At 36.1% G+C, this 14,907-nt stretch overlaps 1 protein-coding gene across 1 annotated transcript; it reads left to right on the forward strand.

The window, feature by feature from the left end:
* The first annotated feature begins 10,997 nt into the window (after positions 1–10,997).
* Positions 10,998–13,079, forward strand: LOC111167154 (olfactory receptor 10K2-like). The gene is given in 2 exon segments (XM_022559649.2): positions 10,998–12,706; positions 12,709–13,079. Coding segments are annotated over 2 exon segments (921 nt in total). The 5' UTR covers positions 10,998–12,156.
* Positions 13,080–14,907: the final 1,828 nt, after the last annotated feature.

The following is a 14,907-nucleotide window of genomic DNA, read 5'->3' on the forward strand; positions in this document are numbered from 1 at the left end:
CTCAGCACCCAACACCCACCCAACCTGCGGGTGAGCAGAAAAGCCTTTCAGGCTGGTGAGTGCTGGTAGGCACCGATCCCCTGTGTGGGAATCTCTCCACTTTGCCCTCTAAATGCCTTTTGCTGTGTTCTCCTCCATGGTTCCGATGCTTCTGCCCTGCCCATCCCCTTGCCTCAACCAGTGAAGGGGCCTCCTAGCGTGTGGAAACTTTTCCTCCTTCACAGCTACCTCCCAGAGGTGCAGGTCCCATTCCTATTCTTTTGTTTCTGTTTTATCTTTTTACTTTTGTCCTACCCATGTATGTGGAGACTTTCTTGCCTCTTGGCAAGTCTGAGGTCTTCTGCCAGAGTTCAGTAGGTGTTCTGCAGGAGTTGTTCCACAGGTAGATGTATTTTTGATGTTTTTGTGGGGAGGAAGGTGATCTCCACATCTTAATCCTCCACCATCTTGCAGGTCCTTCTAGTTATATAATTTTATCTTTAAAGATAGAGATTAAAAACACTGACCCCAGACATAGGCATCCCTGTGTTTGAGTCACAGCTCTGCCTCTCTTACTGGCTTTGTTACATGGCACCATTTCCTTGACTTCACGAAAAAATATATTTCTTGCTGTGTGGGCAGGTTGCCTTAGGATTGGCTGATCTAAGCTGAGCTCAGCATAATACTCTGCTTCAAGACGCATGTCTCTTGCGTTTGGCCCCTTTTGATAGGTTGGGATCAGATTTGCACCAGCATTTCTATTCTACATCCCACGTTTAAAAGGACAAGGGGAGCTATCTTATGGTGATAGCAGAAAACCAGCAATGCTTCTTTTGGCCAAGACTTGGAACTAGTGATTTATCCCTTCTGCCCACATTTCATTGGCTAAAGTAAATATCAATACCAAATCAAAATTCTTGGGTCGGGAATGATGTTCTGTATCTAATTAGAGTGATTACAATGTCACAGAGCAGAACACATAGAAAGAGATAAAGAGCTGTGGCTAAAAATTCAATCTACAGCAGTAATCTACTACCCAGCAATTCCACTGCTAGTATAGACCAGATTGAGTCATATGTTACTAAAAGATAGGTATAACTACGTTCTGAACAGCACTTTTCACTATAGGCTTAACCTGGAAATAATCTAAATATTCATCACTAGTACAACTAACAAATAAATTGAAGTACATTCATGTAATTTAATGTTATACAGCAGTAAAAATTTACCACTGTTATTAATATCATGGCTAAATCTCACAAACATAATTTGCATGAAAAAGCCAAAATAAAAACAATACACACTATATAATTGCATGCATATATTTTTTAAAATGGTGAAGTCAATATATGCTGGTAGGAGTTAGAATAATGGTTCCTCAGGCAAGGGGGTGAGCAATAATCTACTTAATCTTGTTGTGGATACATGGGTACACCACTCTGTGAATTCACATATACACTTTGATGTGTATTTCTGTGATGTATGCTACCCTTTAGTAAAATGTGCTTAAAATTTAGGAAAGAATCAACTTGAAAAGGCTAAATTGAAAAGACAGCAGAAAAGGATTAGTGGACAATGTAAGGTACATGGATATAAATTATGTATTTTAATATACAGAGTATTATTGTTTCCTAATTGTTTCCTACTCCATGAATACATTACAACACCATGAGGACAAGAACTATACCTCATTCATCCTTACATCCCCTGAATGTTCAGAATAATGTAAGTCATAGAGTGTTATTCACCAATTATATATTTAATTTAATTTTTTAAATGTTTCACTTATAGTAAAATTAGGTAAAATAAATATGAGTGAATAAATAAATTTCTACAATAATTTTGATTTCAATCTGTTTCAATGTGAGTTACTTCCTATTATTCCTAATAAGAAATTAGCTTATACCAATATCCACTTGTATGTTGTTTTAGACATCCCTTCCTGTTATATTTTGTGACCTGCCCTCCACCTAATAACACACTGGTTGGCTGTGGGCCATCTTGGCCCCAGAGACAACACAGAACTTAAGAGATTTGACACTTAGAATGAGCTACCTGTTTCCTCCTCTCCCCTCCTTCACAACTATTACCCTTTCAAGTTGTGGCTTATCCTCCTAACTGCACAGGAGGAGGAATCTAGTGGATTTTGAAGCAGAACAACTGAGTAAAGGAAAACATGTTTGACTCTCATCCTATTGGCTTCTCTTGGGAGATGCCTGTAGAGCAAAGAAGTAAGATAAACTCCTCAAATTCAGACTGCCAGAGAGAAGACAAAGTGAAAATGTGGAAGAATACTGAGAATAACTTTAAAAGAAGAAACTATTGGGAAGAGGAGGGAAAGGAAAGATGGGTGATGTGGGATATCAGATGATTTTGAAGTGCACATTGGAGCAAGATAACAGAAATTGAAGTAAACATGACAGGGCCTCAGAGTCACACTCATATTGGTGGTGTGGAAGGGAGAAGAGACATGAGCAATTGGACTGGGATGTTTTGTTTTGTCATCCCTAACTCCTGAGGCCTTGAAGAGGCTGTAGAGTGGGAATTGCACCTGGGGAAAGTCTGGTCCATCTTAATCCAGAGGAATGATTCATGTAAACTGGAGATCTGGGTGGGCTGAGAGTAGATAAATAAGCCTACACTTTCCACTTAGGCTATAAGGCTGATGTGTGATATGGTCACATTGTTTGATAGATCTTCTTTTATTCTGCTTGGATATCCAATGATAATTTATGGTTTAACTAATATGATCAGTACTTCTACTGGAAGTACTGTTGGAAATCACATCCTTCAGATGTTTTATATTTGAGAACAATATAACTTGATTATGTTGTCTCTTGAATTAGCTAGTATGAACTTTGATGTTTAATTTTGAGAGTAAATTTAATACATATATTTGCTCACTATATACATTTCTGTATAATGACCCCTCCCAAATTCACTTTAATATATCTTTACTTTACTTTGGTTCTAATTTCTTATATTTTTACATAATACATTTATGCTTGCCTTAATAGTACATATTTTAAGTCGTCTCAAATCCAACATGGAATGCAATAGAATCTTATAATTTAAGATTCTTTGGGTTGCAAATAAAAGATAATCTAACTTAAACTGGCAAACTAGCAAAAAATAAATCTCTTGGTTTAAGAAAGCTGAAAAGTCCAGTGGTACAATGGTTGTAGCATCATATTTGGTAGAACTCAAACAGTCATCCTCAGTCATCTGGATGCATCTCATAGCTCTTCTTATTCAGTCTTGGCTTCATTTTTAGCCTAAACCCAGCTGTCTCTGACAACATCAGCTCACAAAATCTAGTCCAGAGGAAGAAATAATTCACTTCTTTGGATGTGAAAACAAAAGATGGGAGACTGAATCTTGTTCCTGATTGAACAGACTTGGATCATATGCCCATCCTGAACCAAACATTATAGCCAAACACTACAGAGAGAACTCAATGTCTTGACTGACTTAGTACAGATCATCTGCTCCCCCTGAAATTTCAGGATGAATCAGTTGGATGAGAATGAGAAAAAAATGTTTTAAAAATAAAATAAAATTGAGGTACTATAAGTCGTGGGAGTAGCCATTTGTATTTCTTTTTTGAAAAAAATCTCTACTCAATTTCTTTACCAATTTTTAAATCAAGTTATTGTTTTTGCTATTGAGTTGTATGAGTTTCTTATACATTTTGGATATTAACCCCTTATCAGATACATTGTTTGCCAATCTGTTTCCTATTTCACAGATTGCCTTTTCATTTTGTTGATTGTTTCTTTGCTGTGCAGAAGCTTTTTAGTTTGATGTAATCCCACTTGTTGATTTTTGTTTTTGTTACTTGTGCTTATGGAGGCATTTCTAAATACTTGTTGCCAAGACAAATGTCAAGAAGCTTTCCCCCAATGTTTTCTTCTAAGAATTTTATGGTTTCAGGTCTCATGTTTAAATCTTAATCCATTTTGAAATGATCTTTGTGTATGGTGTAGCATAAGGGTTTAATTTTATTCCTTGGCACGTTGCTATCCAGTTTTTCCCACGGTCATTTATAGAAGAGGTTATGGTTTCCCCATTTCGAAGACATACAAATAACCAACAGGTATATGAAACCTATTCACATCGCTAGTCATCAGGGATGTGAAAATTAAAACCATAGTGAGATTCACCTTATATCTGTTAGAATGACTATCATCAAAAAGACAAGATAACAAGTGTTGGTAAGGATGTGGAGAAAGGGGAACTCTGGTACACTGTTGGTGGTAATATAAATTAGTACAGCCATTAGGGAAAATAGTATGGAAGTTCCTCAAAAAACAAAACTACCATGTGATCCAGATATCCCACTTATTGGCATTTATAAAAAATTGAAATCAGAATCACAAAGAAATACCTGCATTCTCATGTTCATTACAGCACCATTCACAATGACTAAGATATGAACAGTTTAATGGTACATATCAAAGAAAATGGATTAAAAAATGTGGATACAAAAAAAAATGTGGATTAAAAACATAGAACACAGTGCTATTCAGCCTTAAAAAAGAAGTGAGATCTTCCATTTGCCACAATATGGTTGAACCTCAAGGATGTAATTCTAAGTGAAATAAGCTAGATACAGAAAGATAAATACTGCATGATCTCCTTGTGTCTGGAACCTAAAATAGTCAAACACATAGAAGTAGATAGTACAAGGGTGGTTGCCAGGGGCTGGGGAAGAGGGGGGAAATGTAGAAATGTTAATTAAAGTGTACCAAATTTCAGCTATATAAGATAAGTTCTGGAGATATACTATACAGCATAGTACTTATAGGTAATAGTACTGTATTGTATACTTAAAATTTGCTAAGAAGATAGATCTTATGTTAAGTTTTCTTATCCCAATTAATAATAATAGTAATAATAAAGTTGGTGAGAGAAAACTTTGGGAGGTGATGCATATGTCTATGGCTTTGATGGCGGTGATTGTTTCATGGGTGTATACTTACATCAAACTCATCAAGTTATATACACTAAATATGGACAGCTTTTTCCATGTCACTAATACCTTAATGAAGTAGTTTTTTTAAAAAACTACTGTGAGCTTGGACTGAATGGTGGACATCAATAGCAAAACAATGTTCAGCATTCAGATTCAGATATATTAAAGTCCACTCTTCTTAATTCTTACTTCTTTATAGGCATTATTTCTTATTCTAAATTATTTTTTGTTCTCACTTTTGTTCTTAATATCATTATTTCTTCATCTGTCAGATACTTATGAGCTCTTATTAGGCACCAAGCCATTGGTAGGTGTCTTTAACATTCATTGACATGAGCGATGTTTAAATCATTAATTCCTGGCTTAGCCACAAGGCAAGTGGAAACTAGAAATTTTGGAGATTAGAAAAGTAATAATGGTATTTTTGTTTAAACCAAAAGGTCATTTATATTATCAGGGTATCGCTGTCTCTGACCATTCATTCACCCAACATTCAGCACATATTTATTTAGTGACTCCTATGTATAACAATACACTGCATTAGTTTCTGGATAATGGAATAGAGAGGTAGAAAGAAAAATGAATTCAGTGGTGAATGGTGAAATGAGTCTCCTTTCAGCTTATTCTGACCAGGACCTTCACTACAGAAAGCAACTTTGCTCAATTGGCCCTCTCAGCCCGACAGAAAGTTACATTCCTAATTGTAAGTGCAAAAGGACATTTTAAGCTAAACAAACATATTTTATAATGTACCTATCATCATGAATTTTGTGTGTAATTACCTTTTCATCCCTTTGGTAACGTAAAATTGAGAAACCAACTTAAAATTCGTCAAATTTTCAAAAATTGCTGCATCTGAGCATGGCTTAGAGCCTTCTACTCCCCAGGCCCTAATGCCCGGGCTCAATTTGAAGCAGTTTGGCATTTGATGACTTGCCTCTATTTTCCACAATCAACTCAGCTGTTTAATTAAACCCAGTGCAATGTCTCCATGGCAATGACTCTGGCATCAGGAGACCCACAGAACCGCCCGTTACCAATAAATTCAATGAAAGTGCCAACTGCTCTATGATCACTATTAGATATGACTTGTAGTCTTTGGTCAATTGGCACAAAAAGTTGAGAAGAAACTGGTTACATTTTATTTTGGTCGGGGTCTAAGTCCCCAGACCATCATCATATCTCTACCCCTGAGTAGAGATCAGTAGCTTCTGCCCCATTTTGATATTTTCCCTTCAACTTGCATTCCATCTCCTGTAGCCTCTGTGTCTTTGGCTTCTCTTAGGGAGAGGGAGTGGCAAATGGGGGCCTATCCCTGAATAACAGGCAACCATGTTGGACTGAGCACCTACAGCAATGAGAAACTGGACAGTGGAGAGGGAATAAGAGTAAACATCTATCCCCCAGCAGGACCTGTCCTTTCACTGCTCAGGTAAGAGACAGAGAAGGGAGATGGGCCCAAGCTGGTGCAATGCCAGTGAAAGAAAGAGATAGCCACAGCTAAAAATGTGGACCCCAAATACTGTTAACCAGGATTAATGAAGCTTAAAAGTGATTTTTTTTATAAAACTATGCATATAAATTTTATACATATTCTGAATTAACTGACTCACTGCTCTTCCTAAATTTACACAGACACTGTCTTGGTTCCGATTTAATTCAACAGTGCACTCAACATTTTCCTCACAAAATCTTTTGTTTCCTTATAGTAAGAACATCTAACATGAGATCTACCCTCTCAGTAAGTGTTTAAGTACACAGTAGCATAATGTTAGCTATAGGCACAATGTTGTACAGCAGATCTCTAGAATGTTTTCATCTCACATAACTGAAACTTTATATCCAATGAACAGCCACTTCCTCTCTCTCCCTTCCCCCAAGCCCTGGCAACCACCATTCTACTTCCTTCTTCTATGAATCTGACTATTTTAGATACCACATACAAATGGAATTTGTCCTTCTGTGACTGGCTTATTTCACTTAGCATAATGTGCTCCAGGTCCATCCATGCTGCCACACATGGCAGGATTTTCTTCTTTTATAGGGCCAAATAATATTCCAGTGTATGTATATATATATATATATATAACTACAAAATCTTAAATCACAATCTTTTTTTTTTTCAGAAATGGCTATATTAGGTGACATCTAGAAAAAAAATTACAATACCTAATCCAGGTTTGAGAACTTAGGGAGTACTCTGAAAATAATTTTACTTGGCAGATATAAAGACACAGAAACCCTGCCTTTGGGGAACATAAAATCAGAGACAGTCAGAAACACTAGCACAAGGTCATAGAGAGCAGACTCAGGAAGAGAGCCAAGTCAATATCTACATAATAAACATCTTCAGGAGGAAGCACAATACTGTGGGAATCCCATTCATCTGAAAAACAAAAGTCGTCTGTTCTATTGCTAACACATCCTCCCAGTTGCTTTCTGGTCTTGGGATCTTCACAGTACTGAGGCTTAATTTCTTCTTCTGTCAAATGAGACTACTAGGCTAGATCTTTAAGGTATCCTACAGCTATAACACTTATGACCCCAGCTTTCTGGAGATCCTCGAGTAACAGACAAGGACAAAAAATGCAATATACCTTCCCTAGTTTGGGGGAAGGGAAATCACCTTTATCCTATTAAACCCTTCCTGAAATCAATGGAGTACACCAAGCAGTATGAGAGTAATATTCTCAAAACTGTCTGTCCCTTCTCAACTCTAAATTATAATTACAAAACTAACATTTGTGTAACATTTAACCATTGCAATGATATTTTCTCATTCATTTTGAACAAACCTTGAAATTTAGATTAGCAGATATCAGAATGAATCCCTTATAAAGAAGAGGAAAGTGATTCAGACATGTTAAAGTCCTGGAGCTAATACACAGCGGAGCTGGGACTTGAGCCTGTAACAAAATTGTAACAGGAATCCTTTTCTTTAAATACCTTCCTATGAAAGGAGGGTGACAGAATACTGTTTTCCCTTTCTCACCAACACACACACACAAACATTTTACTCCTATGCCAATCAGAAGATCTATAGTCTAGTGCTAGTTTCCCAGCAGTGTGAACTTGAGTGGAGCCCACAAACACTTTGATTCTCAAATTACTCTTCTTTATAGTGAAGATGTTAAAAGTAATACCTACTTCATGAGATCATGATGACCAAATGAAAGACTATATATAACAGTATTTTCACCCTTTCTGCACTATGAAAAATGTGTGATAAATGATAATTCACATTATATTTCTATACAATGAATCTAAATTTTGGTTAATAAATTAATACCAAAATTGTGTCCTATTTTTCTTCCTGGAAATATTAAAAGCAATACTGATGTACTGATACTTTGGCTGATGATTCCTAAAGAAGCTGATTGAATTGAGTTGTTTGTTTTTGAGTTTGTGACCCCAATGTGAAGGTTTTGGTAAAGAAAGAAAAGGAAGAAAAAGGGAGGAAAGGTGTGTCTCTCTTTTCACAGCCCCGTGTAAATTTAGGTATTTCCTTTGTAAAAGAGATGTATCTCTATGACAGCAAAACAGCAGGTACTTGTTCAATTCTGAAGGGCCAATCAACATTAAGGAAAATATTAATCAGCTCTATCCCAATGTTTACATAAATAGTGCCACTGAAGTTCAGCCTACATTTTTATCAAAATGTTTATAGATAATATTCAAATACTATTTCTTCTTCAAAGATTTCCATGGAATTGTTTGTTTTTTCTTCAACATTTTCAGACACTTTTTGCTTTTTCCTTTATGGTGTTTATGATAGTCGGTCTTGTAATATGGCTAACTATTTGATTCTCTCTCCCCTGAGAAAGGAAAAAATATTTTATTCACATTTATAACCGCAGTGCTTAAAACATAATCAAAATGATAAACTCATAAAATATGAAAATTATGAAACAATCTACTCCAACCTTTAAGAGCTCAATAAAGAGTTGAGATTGATTTCTAAATATGTAAATTAAAACATATATAAAATAGGCATCATTGATAATTATAGAGTGTCCATAATGAGAAACCTCTACATCGTTATTTGTATGTGATTAAGTTTAACTACAGTTTTATATTCTATGTTTATCCTATAACCCACCCCCAAAATAGAATATTTAGGATACCTCCTTTGCTTTCTACCAGGTATGGATAACTGTCTGGGTGACTCTGACTACAGAACAACCAGATACCAAAGAACTTGCATGGAACTTCAAGATCAGTAACACTTGCTTCCCTTCCAGTGCAGAACAGGACTCCATGTAAAACCAAGTTACTTTTAATCAAGCTTGGAGAATTCAGAAAAATGTTAATCTCTCTTAAATCCACTCCCCACCCTCGAGAAAGTACAGAAAGGCAGCTTCAACAACTTGCCATGAGTTAAATGCTCATTATATCATCGATGAAAATATTTCTGATTTTAATCCCTGTATAACCACAATAAAGTGATTAGAGGGAAATATTTATTGAGCACTCACTATGTACTGAATTAGTCTCTTCTGTAAACATGATATCAATTAATTTTCACTGTAACCTGGAAGGTAGGAATTACTTTTCTCACCATACAAATGAGAAAATGGGGCTTAGAGAATTTAAGATCTTACCAAAAGAAAATGCCAGAGTCAGGATTAAAGCTTATATCTAAGTTCAAAACTCCTACATTTTATTCCTATATTACTCAATTTTACATGTGTTTGTAAGGGTAAAATTCAAGATTATATATGTAGAAATTTATTAGTAGTCCTGAGAATTGAGGATCCTCGAATTAGAAAGATAACAGTAATTATTTATTAATAAATATACCTTTCAGGCAACAAAAATCCTGTGTTAAGTACTGAACAAAGAACCAGGGGGATAAGATGGAGAAAGAGAAGATTTGTCCCTTTCACAAGGTTTGGGTTGTGGGGATGAGGAGGCATAACTATAGAATCAGAAAATATAAGGGACAGGGCAGCACTTTCCAGAAGGCAGGAGATGTAGCTGTGGTTACCTGAACTCTTACACATCTGTATAAAAGTCATAGAAATTAAACAGTGCTCAGACTCATGATATTTTTCCAAGAATGCTTCAATTCAACATTTCTATAACAGATGCCAATAACTCAGAAATAAATACAAAATAATTTTTCCAAGGCTATACAAAAGAAATTGTCTCCTCAGTTTTCTCACAATTGCAAATGCATATCTATTACTTCAATCACATCATTTTATAACAATCTATTCTTTTGAATATGTCTCACCTTTGAAATGTGAGCAACTTGAGGCCTTGGACCAAATCTTTTATATGGGTATTTTTAACACATACCTAGCGCCTGACACATGGTTGTATTCATTCTGATTAATAATTGTTGAATAGTGCCTAATATTCTAGATTTAGTGGTTCTCGTCTAAGGTAGAGTATGATGACATTAATTTTTGTTACTAATATCAGCTAAGATATAATTTTGAAAGGTATACTTTTTAAAATGGGATAAACTCAAGGTCACTTTACAATTTCCCTCCCATTTATTTGCATTCTGGTATGTTCTAGACAGTTGCAAACATACTAGGAATTGAGAATAAATCTATGTACATAGAATTCCAGTGACCAGATGCTCTTGTCAGTGCTATTTTTCTATCATAAACTGAGATTTTCCTTTTGCTGTGAAAGGGTAAAACTTAGTTCCATGTAGTACGGAAATATTTAGAAATTTATGATCTTGTACAATCTTCATGGCCAGGATCAGAGAACACTGAGGATTCTCTTACTCTGTGAGTTCTGGGAAGAACATGGTGATGTGAATGTGGTATGTAACAATATACCAAGTTAGCTTTTCTAATTTATATGACAATTTTTATTGAGAAACTATTAGGCAATTAAAATGGTTCTAGATGCTGAGGAGAATTTAGATTAAAATGCTTACGATTCTCTTCTTACCCTCAAGAGTATAAAATTTAATGGAAAAGAAAAAAACAACACACTCTTTCAAAATTAAATAAAAAACAAATCAAATTGGCAATCAATGTCTTATGTGAATTCTGAGGAAGAAACAACTCCTTTATGAGGACATTCCAAGGAAGCTTCCAAAAAAAAATTAGACTTGGTTGAGGCTTCAGAATAATGGTAAAATATTTGTAAAGAAAGAATGGTTAACAAATTAACATGAGCAATGAATAGAGGCAAGGAAGAATACAACATATTGCACAATAGTGATGCATCCCATAATGTCTATGAGTAAACACTGAAACATTGTTTAGTTTCCAAAAGGAGACCTTAAAAACCATAAAGACTTTGCACTTTGTGCTATAGCCATGAGTAAAATTTTTGAAGAGGTGAGCAATAGGATACAATTTATATTTCAGAAGATCAGTCTGACATCAGGGGAAAGATGGACTAAAGAGATGTGAGAATGGTGATGGGAAAAATAACCATAAGGTGATTTTTGTAGGCATTAACGAAAGGTGATGAAAATGGGCAAGAGGCTTGAAGAAAGATTGTGGTTCTGTCTGCAGGAAGAAGGAATCTGAGATAGGCATTGGAGGATGTGTAGAATTATTCCGTCTTGGAGAACTTTTTCCAGATTTGGGAACAGAATACATATACAGAAGCAAGAGTCAGCTTAATGAGCATTTAAGAAGGTGGAGTTGATGATCCATGTCAGGAAGTAAGGCAAAAAGAGTTAGATAGAATGTAGGTCTAGAATATGGAGAGATTAAACTAAGAGTAGACATTTAGGTATAAGTAGAGGGATAATGAAAAACTATTGAAGATTATATATAAAATCATAAATAAGGTAATGTATAAATGTAGTGCATTCAGATGATGTATTTTGCAGCTGCAGGAAAGTGGGAGAATATGAAGGTAACAAAATTGAATGGGCTAGCTTTGCAGAGTAAACTTAGAGTGAGAGGCTGAGAATTTTAATAGCAGCCTCAGCCTGGGAATGGAGATGAAGGGATAGTTAATCTGGGAAATGTCAAGAAAGTTTTCCTATGGTATTAAAAATACTGGGGAGACTCAAAGTTGGATGCACACTTTGAATAATTTTAGATACTTCTTGATGTCTTACAAAAACTGGAAAGAGGAGGAATGAGTTAGAACTCAAAACCTGAGAACACATGATATGATGATCAATATAGTGATCATTCTAATGATTCTTCTAGTTTTCAGGGGTTTTTCTTGGCACTGTCTTCTCTCTCAGATTGTCTCCTGATGATCTGCCTTCCATGGAGTGGGTCAATGAGACCTTGGTGAGAGAGTTTGTCTTCCTCGGCTTCTCATCTCTGGCTGGGCTGCATCGGCTGCTCTTCGTTGTCTTCCTGCTCATCTACATGTTCACCCTGGGCACCAATGCCATCATCATTTCCACCATTGTCCTGGACAGAGCCCTCCACACCCCTATGTACTTCTTCCTTGCTAGACTCTCCTGCTCTGAGACTTGCTACACCTTCGTCATTGTACCCAAGATGCTGGTTGACCTGCTAGCACAGAAAAAGACCATCTCCTTCTTGGGCTGTTCTATCCAGATGTTTTCCTTCCTCTTCCTAGGTTGCTCGCACTCCTTCCTGCTGGCAGCCATGGGTTATGATCGCTATGTGGCCATCTGTAACCCTCTGCGGGACACAGTGCTCATGGGACATGGGATGTGTGTGGGACTTGTGGCTGTTGCCTGTCTCTGTGGTTTCACTATTGCAGAGATCATCACATCCTTGGTATTTCACCTGCCCTTTCACTCCTCCAACCAACTACACCACTTCTTCTGTGACATTTCTCCTGTTCTCACGGTAGTCAGTTTGTCATTATCATGCTCTGTGCATTGGTCCTGGTTATCCCCCTGTTATTGATTTTGGTATCCTATATTCACATCATCTCTGGTATACTCCAGTTTCCTTCCACATTAGGCAGGTACAAAGCTTTTTCCACCTGTGCTTCTCACCTCATTATTGTCATTGTCCATTATGGCTGTGCCTCCTTTATCTACTTAAGGCCTAAGTCCAACTACTCCTCAAGCCAGGATGCTCTCATATCAGTATCCTACACTATCCTAACTCCATTGTTCAATCCTATGATTTACAGCTTGAGAAATAAAGAGTTCAAATCAGCTCTTCAAAGAGTTGTGGGAAGAACAATTTCTCTGCCACAACATTAATCTAGATTCTGCTCTTTTCAAATAATAAAACATAAAGTATGTGGGAAAAAATTCCCTGAGCAAAAATGATCAAGCAATTGAGAACAATGTTCAAGAACAGAGATCATTTCTCATTTATTTCCAAATATAAAAATAAAAAATAATAGCTCCTTGCCATGATCACATAAATTATTGCCTATTGAAGTTTTTTCAATTGATGGAAGAATGATGGATGGCTAACATTAGGATGTAGGAATACAATTACATGTTCAGAATTCTAGGCTCTGGCAAATACCACTACCCAATCTCAGCCAGAATGGAAACCAATCCTACAAAATATTGTACAACCCTAACTCTCCTGTCTCTATATCCCTCCCTTTTCTGGATGTTTCCTGAGTCTCAGTCTTTCAGTATAGTCAGATCACAGTTTTTAAATGAGATAACATTTGTAAAGTTATAATTTTTGGTGCATAAGTTATATCTAATTAATGTTCAAATAAGAAAATTATGCAAAAATTTTCCACCTCTATGTTTCTATTACTGGCAGCTGGGTTTTTTTCTGATTTTTTATACATTGGTACAAATCTAGTTTGGTCAGCATTCCTTAAAGATATTCACAGGGGCATAGGTTAAAAAGAAGACCTAAAATCATGCAGAGTTGTCAAGAAAGGCAGGTTAAGCTTAAACGCATTTTATTAAATAGTAACCAAATAGAAAAATCTGTGTAAAGAGCAAACAGTTTCTGTTTCACGAATCTCCGGAGTTGTCATGTGCATTTCAGGCCAGAATTCGAATTAGACATTTTACTTATCTCTCCTTCCTACAGAAGGGAGAGCAAACAAGGAGCTCCATGGAGAGAGCTTCTTCCTTGCTTTATATATTTTTTTCAAGATCAACTTGTTAATAAAGGTCTTCTGACTGAATCATTTCATTTCTTAGTCTTTTCTTCCACCAGTTTCCTCATCAATGACTTATAGATTTTCAGGGGTTGAAGGAAGAGGGAAGGAACTGGATGTTTTATTCACGGGCCCTCTTTTATTGTGGAATGCTGAACTTGTCTGCTAAGAATATAATTTCTTCCATTTCTCTGAAGCTTGAGACTTCCTGAGGGTGGGTCCTGAAGGTCACAGAGACCAAAACAAATTTAATTTCTTTGGCCACCAACTTCTCTTTTTCCTTGGACCCATTGTTCACCCAGACTTCTAGCCTATCAAGTCATCTCATGAAAAGGAAATAAACTGATAACCCTTAATGTGAGTCAGTTTAATGTGTTAATTGTTCAAATTTACATTTATGGGCTTCTGTTTTAAAATATCACCATATTTGAACTTTAGAGCATCCCTTGGAAGTGTATATTATAACCTACTTCTTATAGATGAGAAAACTGACACTTAGAAAATTAAAATGTCTTTCCTATTACTGAGTAGAATTAATACTGATTCCACAACACTCACTTCCTTTTTTAATGCTCCTGCAATGCTCTCACATGACACTTTGTGAAGACTATGACTTTCTTAATTAATGGAGTTCAAAATGCATAAGTATTCATCTTCAACAGTAGGCTAAACCATGTGACATCTGTAGAAAAGATATACTGATAAGTATGAGGTAAATGGCCTTTATATCATATGGTATAGTTAATCCCTACCCTGATGTGTAATATGGTGTTGAGGGAGGGGGAAAAAGAAAAACTCCCAACTTTTGCTTTGTTCTTTTCCAAGACTTGTGGCTACCATCATTTTGAGTCAGCAGAACACTCACAAATGGGTGGGATCACTGTTTGTTAGAAGGTTATGTATATTAGAATGATTCTCCTTCTGGAATTTTATTCTGCCTCTTTTTATTTTTT

Source organism: Delphinapterus leucas, chromosome 1 (assembly GCF_059928025.1).
Source record: "Delphinapterus leucas isolate spDelLeu-1000000601 "Yukka" chromosome 1, BTC_Dleu_Yukka2, whole genome shotgun sequence".
Classification (NCBI taxonomy): Eukaryota; Metazoa; Chordata; class Mammalia; order Artiodactyla; family Monodontidae; genus Delphinapterus; species Delphinapterus leucas.